The sequence below is a fragment of the Neoarius graeffei genome, chromosome 7, assembly GCF_027579695.1.
Source record: "Neoarius graeffei isolate fNeoGra1 chromosome 7, fNeoGra1.pri, whole genome shotgun sequence".
Lineage (NCBI taxonomy): Eukaryota > Metazoa > Chordata > Actinopteri > Siluriformes > Ariidae > Neoarius > Neoarius graeffei.
In genome coordinates, this window is record NC_083575.1 from 51303652 (window position 1) to 51313547 (window position 9896).

At 39.3% G+C, this 9896-nt stretch overlaps 1 protein-coding gene across 5 annotated transcripts in view; it reads left to right on the forward strand.

The window, feature by feature from the left end:
* Positions 1-9495, forward strand: part of crtac1b (cartilage acidic protein 1b) — a 50657-nt gene extending 41162 nt beyond the window's left edge. For 3 of the 5 annotated variants that reach the window (XM_060925887.1, XM_060925886.1, XM_060925888.1), the window contains exons 8-15: positions 2882-3018; positions 3806-3888; positions 4428-4528; positions 4826-4994; positions 7738-7883; positions 8300-8342; positions 8474-8617; positions 9200-9495. In XM_060925887.1, the coding sequence (XP_060781870.1) occupies positions 2882-3018; positions 3806-3888; positions 4428-4528; positions 4826-4994; positions 7738-7883; positions 8300-8342; positions 8474-8617; positions 9200-9255 (879 nt within the window). In that variant the 3' untranslated portion in view covers positions 9256-9495. Of the gene's footprint in view, positions 1-2881; positions 3019-3805; positions 3889-4427; positions 4529-4825; positions 4995-7737; positions 7884-8299; positions 8343-8473; positions 8618-8930; positions 9172-9194 lie in introns of those variants that run through there. The other 2 variants (XM_060925889.1, XM_060925890.1) reach the window with 2 other exon arrangements.
* Positions 9496-9896: the final 401 nt, after the last annotated feature.

Here is a 9896-nt window from a genome sequence, read left to right on the forward strand (position 1 = left end):
GCTTGGATTATTTTAATAACTACTGTATATTTTAGTTCAGTGGAACTCTTCAGTGCCCAAAGTTAATTACAACACAAGTGTTTCAGTGCCAATGTTCTATTTTTCTTTTTATTTTCTTTCTTTCTTTTTTTTTTAAATCAGTGCTGTTTTTTTTATGCCAAACTTCAAGTTTTTGATTTAGCTCCATAAATGCATTTATTTGCTATAAATTGAAAGGTAATAGGTCTGAGGAAAAATGCTTGGCGTAATCCTGTAAAAATTATTTGTTGTTTTAACTTAAAAAGTTAATGCAAGGGCTGCCTTAAAATTTTGAGTTCATTGAAATTCACATAGTAAGTTAAATTGTTGTGAACTTACTATATTAATTTCAGTGAATTCAAAATTTTAAGGCAGCCCTTGCACTAACTTTTTTAAGTTAAAACAACAAATAATTTTTTTACAGTGTAGTAGAAGCATTTGTTTATTTGGCCATAATATATATTAGTTTTCTTTATTATTTTACCATGTCTCTGTGTACCAGTATTTTGATGCTTGGACAGTATAATTGAGCCTGTATTTTCTTGTCCATTTATGAAATGACTTAAGTTACACACTGCAGAATTTTATGTACCGCGACTCAGAATTTGTCTCTAGTGTCTCCTTTTTGATTAGAGCATTCTCACTCTTATTCATTTCCACTGAACAATTAACACTGTGTCACTCATCTTGAGGAAAACAGAGGAGGATGCTACAGAATGCATGATTTTATGATGGTTGCTGATTACAAAGCTCTGCAGATTGGAGCAGTGTTGATTATCCTAATGCTGGTGGAGAAAGTGTTGATGAGAGAGAGAGACTCCCACTGTCAAATGTGACTGTGTCTGAGGCCTTTGCTCTGACCACAGTGCAATTACGCATACAATCAGAGGGCTACCTGATTATATCTGACTGATTAAAGTATTCAAATACAGTAGACTAAAATGAAAGATATGTAGGACATCTTTTTCAGACACACATTAAATCATGTCTCCGACTCACTTTGATGAAATTGTTCTAAATTATGTTGGATTCATTTTGGTCTGATATAAATCCAGTATAGCACTCGCCTTGACCTGTATCTGGAAGACTGACAAAAAAAAAGTAATAAAATTTGATAAAATACATTTCGTTAATTCTGGTTTAGCATGCAAGTCCAGTTTGTAGTGAAACAGTTTTAATATTACTGCATTATCAATAATCAGTTAAATCACCACATATGTATTATTCCATACAAAGCAGCATCTGTCTATGATAATAAAGCTATAATAACCTTCTCAGAATAAATGCATGAGTAGCAGGAGAGTTCATAGTATTTGGGTTCATGCCAGAATCAATGGTTCCTCTACAGTGCAAAATAATGGTTTGTGTCTGTTTACTTGCCCAGGGACTGTAGATGTAAATTAGTGAGTAACTAACTCTGGTGGTTGTACATAGTCCCTGACTAAATATACTTAAACTGAACTAAACTAGGGGCGGCACGGTGGTGTAGTGGTTAGCACTGTCGCCTCACAGCAAGAAGGTCCTGGGTTCGAGCCCAGCGGCTGGTGAGGGCCTTTCTGTGTGGAGTTTGCATGTTCTCCCCTTGTCTGCGTGGGTTTCCTCTGGGTGCTCTGGTTTCCCCCACAGTCCAAAGACATGTAGGTTAGGATAATTGGTAGCTCTAAATTGACCGTAGGTGTGAATGTGAGTGTGAACGGTTGTTTGTCTCTGTGTCAGCCCTGCGATAACCTGGCGACTTGTCCAGGGTGTACCCTGCCTCTCGCCCATAGTCAACTGGGATAGGCTCCAGCTTGCCTGCGACCCTGTAGAACAGGATAAGCAGCTACAGATAATGGATGGATGAACTGAACTAAACTAAACGAAGGGACTTTTCATGCAAAAGTTATTTTCAAACATGAACCATAAATCAACCTGATCTTCAAGTATGGTGCTAAACTGGAGCTTTGTGTGATTATGGAACGGTATTGTGTGTCAACCTGCTGTTCTGTTTTAGATGTACTTGTCACTAGGGGTGATGTTTTTTCTGGCCAGGTAGATAAATGTCACTGGGGAGCTGTTTTATAGGGGTCACATACTGGGTTAATGCCCTGTGGGAGCAATTGTACAGAGACATCTGCAATGCACTGCTGGCTCTTTAGACCACTGCCATTTCTAATTAAGATGTACTGTCACTTTGCTGAATTGCTAATTAAACCTGAAGTGACCTCGATCCACACAGACCCTGTAAACTGCTTAAGTTTATTATTTTAAGGCACCATAATTTTGGACCAAACATGCTTTCTTTATCATAAGGGAGTGATGGTACTAAATGACCAAAAGCAGATTGTATGAAATGTTCACTTCTCTTTCACTTTTGATTTTCCTCTTTGTCAGCGTCAGCCCTGCCCTAAGCTGTCCATCGTGTCTTCTTTACCTCGGGAGGACAAGGTCATTCTAGGGCAATCCTCAAGCAGAGTTTATGAGCCCTATAATTAAAATGAGGGGTAAATACTTGAGGGAGTGCAGTGCTCTATAACTCTTCATGCACTTATTGCTGCGCCACTGAACCAAGGAGATATCAGTTACTTCCTCCAGCTCTTACTTCCTGCTGCTGCAGGTCTTTGAGCTGCATGATTTACCTTGAGGTTTACCTTTTGTGTCAAACGTACAAGACACCAGACATTAATTATTTACTTATCCAGATGCATTACAGTTTAACTGTTTGCATGTGCCTTTTTTTATAACATTTGTCTTCACTGTAAATTTTCTTCTTTCACAGTGAATTTAGGAAAGTGTGATGATAAATTTGTGTGTGTGTGTGTGTGTGTGTGTGTGTGTGTGTGTGTGAATGAATGCAAGTGACACTGATACCCTTTTGTCTCAGGACATCGCTTCACAGAAGTTTTCCATGCCGTCTCCTGTGCGCACTGTCATCGTAGCAGACTTTGACAGTGACAATGAGCTGGAGGTCTTTTTCAACAATATTGCATATAGAGAATCATCAGCCAACAGACTGTTTAGGTAAACCAAGAAGACTTCAGTTCATCCAATAACTATAAAAAATGAAGCTCAGCTAAAATAAAATTATTTAACCTCCTAGGGCTTAGCAGTCACATGCGTGGACAGCACTTTATGGAAATTCGGAACAAGAATCCACATATGTGGACATACTTTTTCTCTAAAAGTACTTCTTATCAAAAGATGATGCTTAGTTTTTATTCTAATCAGGTTCTAATAAGCCCAAATAGCAAAGAGAAATAAAAAATGCATGTAAAAAAAGCAGCTTGGGCCTTAGGAGGTTAAGGCCAGAAAACTGAAAAACACAATCTTATTGTGGATTGATGAGGAGGCCAGTCAAGCAAAGTACACCTTATTCCACCCTAAAAAGCCACCTGATGCCACATAATTAGATCCCTCCCCACCCCCAGCACCCCCGGGCCCACGATACAAACCTCCCATGAAGATTGAACCAAGACTGAAAATGTCAGAGCTTACTATATATCCTCTGATTTCTGAAATCTCAAGGAGATGTTATATTATCAAGCAAATATCTTATTAATCTTAATTAATTTTGCTACTCAAAATTGGGCATAAAATATATCTGTTTTCTGCCTTGAATAAATGAATCAGCACACAGAGTTCAGTTCTGTAGAGGAAAACCTTAAATGAGACCTGCTATGTCACACTGAACCAGAAACAGAAAGCATAAGGCAGTAACTATATATCACTGTGATGTAGACTGAAATACACTCAGGAGCACAGGCTGTAGTAAAAGTAAGGTGCATGTAACTGCTAATTGCATTCACAGGGTGTCTCGAAGAGAAAATTCAGACCCACATATAGAAGAGCTGAACATTGGTGAGGCAGCTGAGCCAGAAGGGAGGGGAACAGGTATGTGCCTATAGTTTGTCCTATAATAAAATGGTGTGTGGAATTTTATGCAAATCCAGACAGCCTTATTATTTAGTATTTTGTAGTATATAAAAACTCAGACATTTCTTCAGGTTAAACTACAAGTTTGAAGACCTATAACCTGAAAATTAACCAAGCAGAAATAAATATGTGACCTTTCTTTGCCAGTGGGTGGCGTCAGAGCCCTACTGTGGTGTGTTTGTGCTTTCTTACCAAGTATATTCATTTATCAGCATGTGGTATATATTCAGTTCCAGTAAAGACAACCCCTGATCATTGAGTCTTAATTAAATGAAGTCATTGTGTTAATTTAAGGCTAAAATTCAGGGTATTTTATTACGAAGGGACTCTGAGGGAAGCATTATTGATTGAATTTTTCGATAATTTACGTGATATAAACCAAAATGAACAATTCAAGTCACATAGTGTCTCCATATGCTTCTGATTTATATCTTCATACATTTCTGATTTATTAAGCATGTTTTACATACGTATGTGCGCGTATGTTTGTCTTGTAGGAGCTGTCGTGACTGATTTTGATGGAGATGGACAGTTGGATCTGCTGGTAACACATGGCGAGAGTGCAGCTCAGCCTATCTCTGTGTACCGAGTGAACCAAGTGAGCATGTGACTTCCACCTGCTTACGAAACAGCTGCAAAATACAGGAAAATGCATTTTCTACACAAAATTGTGTTTTCATTCAAATGTGAAAGGGAACCATTATTTGTGAAATTGCTGTGTATTTTGTTGTCTAGTTACTCCTTAAATTAGCCATTTCATTTCATTAGTCATTAGTAAATCCATTTAGTAAATCCATCCATTTACAATAAACACCATTATTGTAGCTGTTGCTAAATTGAATTTATTTTAGAAGTTTTCTCCTTGTCGTCCCATGCTGTTGATTGCTCCTTACAGGGATCATCTAACAGATGGCTCCGTGTGATTCCACGCACTCAGTATGGGGCTTTTGCTCGGGGAGCCAAAGTTGTGGTCTACACTAAAAGAAATGGCGTTCACACGCGTATCGTCGATGGAGGCTCTGGATACCTGTGTGAAATGGAACCTGTAGCTCACTTTGGACTTGGTATGTTCTGTATTTCTTTTTAACTTCTAACCAGCACACAAAACACCCTCACAGTTTTAGTTTCCCAACAACGAGATTCAGCTTAACAGAATCCCTAGGTTTTACTCTTAATTTAGACAAATGCATTGACTTTGTGAGTAAAAAAATATGACTTAACTCATGTTTGTGTATGTTGTTATACTGTATTCATTCCAAAATATTATCCAGGAATGGCATTAATAACAACCATCACAATAAGAAGAGCCAAAGCTCGCTGATATTGAATCAAATATCAGATATTAACAACTAGCATTAGATTAGATTAGATTAGATTAGATTAGATTAGATTAGATAAAACTTTATTGATCCTTTTGGGAGGGTTCTCTCAGGGAAATTAAGAATCCATGTTATATAGTTAAACACACTATGTCTTCGTAAGAAGACCAAAAAAGTAAAAAAAATGGTGGAAAAAGAGAGATTTAAAGAGCTAAAAACTACAGAGCTACTGGAGAGGCAGCCGTCTCACACAGCGCCCATACCATTAGAATCAATACAACAAATAAATAGAAATCACATTATACTTCATAAAGTCTGACAGCTCTGCTATTAAAACATCCATAATTGCATTTGATTTCAGCAAATAAGGGTCAGTACACAGTGAAGCAACATGTGCGTTGCTTTATTCCATTATGATTCCTGTTCCACGAGGGTGCATATGTCAGATGTGTTCATGCAGCGGTAACATAATCCATGTGAAAGCCGTCGTTTTTAATATCCTCACTGATTAGAAGTCTGTGATGAGACGCTGGTGTACAGGTGCAGAAGCTGGTGGTCAGCGCAGGAACGTGCTCCCTCTCCATGGCTCAGTTACGGATGCTCTGCCGAGCGTGGCTTCAGCAACTCATCAGGGAGCCATCAGCCAGATTTGTAGCAGTGGTAGGATGCCAGTTGGAAGCTCTGAACTTTCTAAGTATGCTGTGAAAATCAAAATTCTCTCCTTTAGTGGTCAAATGATCACCCAGAGGGCCTGTAAATATGTGCATACCTGGTGTTGTACAGTCACGCGTGCATATTTGGTGCTGGAGAGTGGATATGTGGAGCAGAAGCTTAAAGATTGTAAATCACATCGGATGACTTGAGATCTGAAGGCCTACTAATTCCATGTTCTTGGAATAGCTGTTAGGGCAGTTGATTGTTAGCCATAAAGTTTCATTTTGCAGCTCTCACAGAGCCGAAGATTACATTACCCCAAAATTCAGTAATGTACATTGCTTCATACATTCTCTCTTGGTGAAAAATGTGCCTCATGAAACCTTCATTGCTGACTCACCACATAATGCTAGCAGCGTGATTACTTTTACCCGATATAAGAGCTACATGTAGAATATGTAAGAAACTGTCTTGTTGAGCAACTGTGAGTCACAATAGGTGAAATATCCAGTGTTTTCTCCCAAGTGGCACCTGGAGAAGCAGACTGGGTCCTGGCAGGAGCCCCTGCGGATCTGTTTACCTCAGAAATTTTGCTTTAATTAAAGACTGGCAAGGCACTCAAAGCATCTCTCCATGCTTGACTAAAAAGCGGAATGGAAGGAAATGGGAGCTGCTTGCAGTCAAGCTCTTCCCCCATCCCTTCCCATATGTGCCGCTTTGAAATTCTGCAGTTGGTATGGCACTGTGCAAGACATGGTGAGCATCGCAGAGACCATGCAAAAGAAGAGAAACATAGAGTTTCTCTTCTTTTGCATGGTCTCTGCGATGCTCACCATGTCTTGCACAGTGCCATACCAACTGTTGTAGTAACTGTAGACAGGCTCTGATTGTGGTACTGCCAGCAGATGGGTGGTGTTGGATGGGTTGACACTAACTAAATATAGGTGTTTTACGATGCTAAATTGTCATAAGCTCCCATCCATCCATTACCGCTTATCCTGTGCAGGGTCGCGGGCAAGCTGGAGCCTATCCCAGCTGACTATGGGCGAGAGGCGCGATATACCCTGGACAAGTTGCCAGATCATCGCAGGACTAACACATGGAGACAAACAACCATTCACACTCACATTCACACCTACAGTCAATTTAGAGCCATCAGTTAGCCTAACCTGCATGTCTTTGGACTGTGGGGGAAACCGGATCACCCGGAAGAAACCCACACAGACACAGGGAGAACATGCAAACTCCACAAAGAAAGGCCCTCATTGACCACTAGGCTCAAACCCAGAACCTTCTTGCTGTGAGACAACAGTGCTAACCACTACACCACCGTGCCACCCATCATAAGCTCCCAGAAAGCGTTAATATAAAAAAAAAAAATCATGGTGTTCTGGCATTCAGCACTGTATAGAACACAATTACCTCAGTTCTAATCTGGTGGTTGAGCATCTCTGTGGAACCCTGCCTGCTATATCAATAGCTCCCAAACTCATAATCCTGTCTTGTACGCTGTTAGTCATGAGACTTTCACTTACTGTATCAAAACAGACAAGTTTAGTCCGTACTGCACACAGCTGCAGCCCTGCACATTCTTGTGCATTTGTTAAGAGCTTGCAACCCTTGTGCCAAACCCAAGCCTGCTTCAACCTGGCTTTTGCCAAAGAGCTTCTTGGGAGGCCTTTTCTCCTGAGTGGAATTTTTCCATTGAGAGCTGTGCTTAAAAAGAAGAAATCATTCATTGTGTCTCCAAACTCTGAGGGGAGGTTACAAAGGCAGACTGTTCTCTAAGTGCTGAGAGGCTTTTTTGCTTCCCTGCCATGTACTTCGCCAACAGGGAAAGACGTGGCCACCAATGTGGAAGTGTACTGGCCAGATGGAAGCTCTGTGGCCAGACCATTGGAGCTCAGTGACCTGAACACGGTTATGGAGATTCACTATCCATCATCTGAGGAGGAAGTGACGCCAGCAGTCGAGATTGAGGTGTGGGCAGTCCGTTGTTGTCTTTTGTGATTTTTAAATGGTTAACATTCTTAATCTGCTTGCTGTTGTTCATACCTGTGTACTTATTAGTCTTTAGTCATCTAATTTTTTTTAATAAAACCACAGACTTCCATTCAAATCATTGTAGATCCTTCTGATGTAGACTGAAATTACCTTTTTTTTGTTTTCTATTTACAACCGGTTTATTAAACCTGTTTATTCCATCGAGTTACTCCTAGATCAGAATGAACTGAACATTTAGAGAGGAGTTTTGAAATATTTTTTCAGACTGATTTAGACAAATTGAGCCAGGTACAAAAAATGGGTAGTTTTTAAGTATTGCCTCACTTTAATTGAAATTTTAAAATACGTCATTTTAGTCCCTTTATGTTGTTATCTTTATGCATTTTTTGCAGTGCGGACATGGATTTTTTGTTAACGAAAATGGCCGATGTACTGGTAAGATTCATTGCCCTTACAGGTTGTTGTTTGTTGTTACTGTAACCCCTCAAACTGTGTTCTCATCTCTCACTTGACTGTTGCAAATCCCCCACATGCAATCCTTCATTCCACTGCCTTGTAACTCCTAGATGAGGATGAGTGTACACAGTTTCCCTCTGTGTGTCCCCGTGAGCGTCCTGTCTGTACAAATACATATGGGAGCTTCAAGTGCCGCTCAAAGAAGAAGTGTAACCAGGGATATGAGTCCAATAATGAAGGCTCAGCCTGTGTGGGTGAGTAGGAAACTGCTGACTAGGGATTAATAAAGGAAAGAACTGTCATGAGGCCTTCCAACTGTCATGCTGCTTTAAGCTTTCATGAACTGCATCATTTTTAAACCCAATACTGTGTTACATTTATGGCCAAATATGACTGCCTACAGCTTTCCCATAATGCTCTTTTCTATTACTGCTTTATAGGTTCCAATTTTTTTCCTTTCCTTTCTCTCTGTGCTGTCATAAATTTTCAGATCTTTACCAAAATGTCATGATGTTAAAATCAGTTACATAAATGTGGACGAGTTCTCTGTGTGCTTTCTGTCTGCAGCTCAAGTAGCATACTTTGAGGAAAACAGATCTTCTGCTTTCAAACAGTGGCCGTCTCACTTTTGGTTACTGTCTCTAACTCTGCTCACGCTGCTTACTATCTGACCTGCTGATGGCTCCTTTCTTCCTCTTCATCATCGCTCTGCCTCTGCTGTGCATTCTCTCTCCTGTGCATTGGGAGTTGACTGTAAACTGAACTCTCTGTGGACTCCCAACTCTCACCGTGACCCCTGCTGTGTCTCATTTTCTGCTCTAATACTTGTAGAATAGACACTGTGCATGCCCAGAGGAACTTACAAGGAGTTTCAAAGAAGAAAACATTTTGAAAAGAGTTTCAAGAAAAAAAAAAAGATTCAACACATCGACCTGTTGAGAAGTAAGAAAGGCATCCCATGGCTGAAGAAATAATGAAGTCTGATCAAACTGTGTGTTTTGCATTTTCATCTCAAGGCCTGGATATGATTTTATTTTAGTGTGACCATAAAATGGTAATATACAATATATTCAAGGTCACAGGTTGTTCCTTGGGTGTGGATTGTAGATTATTTGCAGTTTAATATTTAATAAAATGGATTAAAAACCAAATAACTGCTGTTGATTCTATGAAATCTATATCAAGGATGCCATTTGCCTTTGCAAGCTATTTTATTTCTTGATGTATTTACAGATAATATTTATTTTATTTTTAAATATTTATTTTTAATATTTTTATTATTTTATTTAATAAAAATGAAATAAAGTCTCCCCCATTTATTCGCTATAGATTTTTCATCCAAAGGTGTCGATATGAAAAAAGTTATTTCATTTTGCTGTGAATATAAATTGCTAATATGAAACATATTAAAAGTCACCAGATGTTCTGTGGCTGTGGGTTGTAGATTGTCTGCAGTTTGATAAAAAGGGATCAACAACCAAATTCATGGTGTTGATTCTATGAAATCTACATTAAGCATGCAATTTGTGTTTG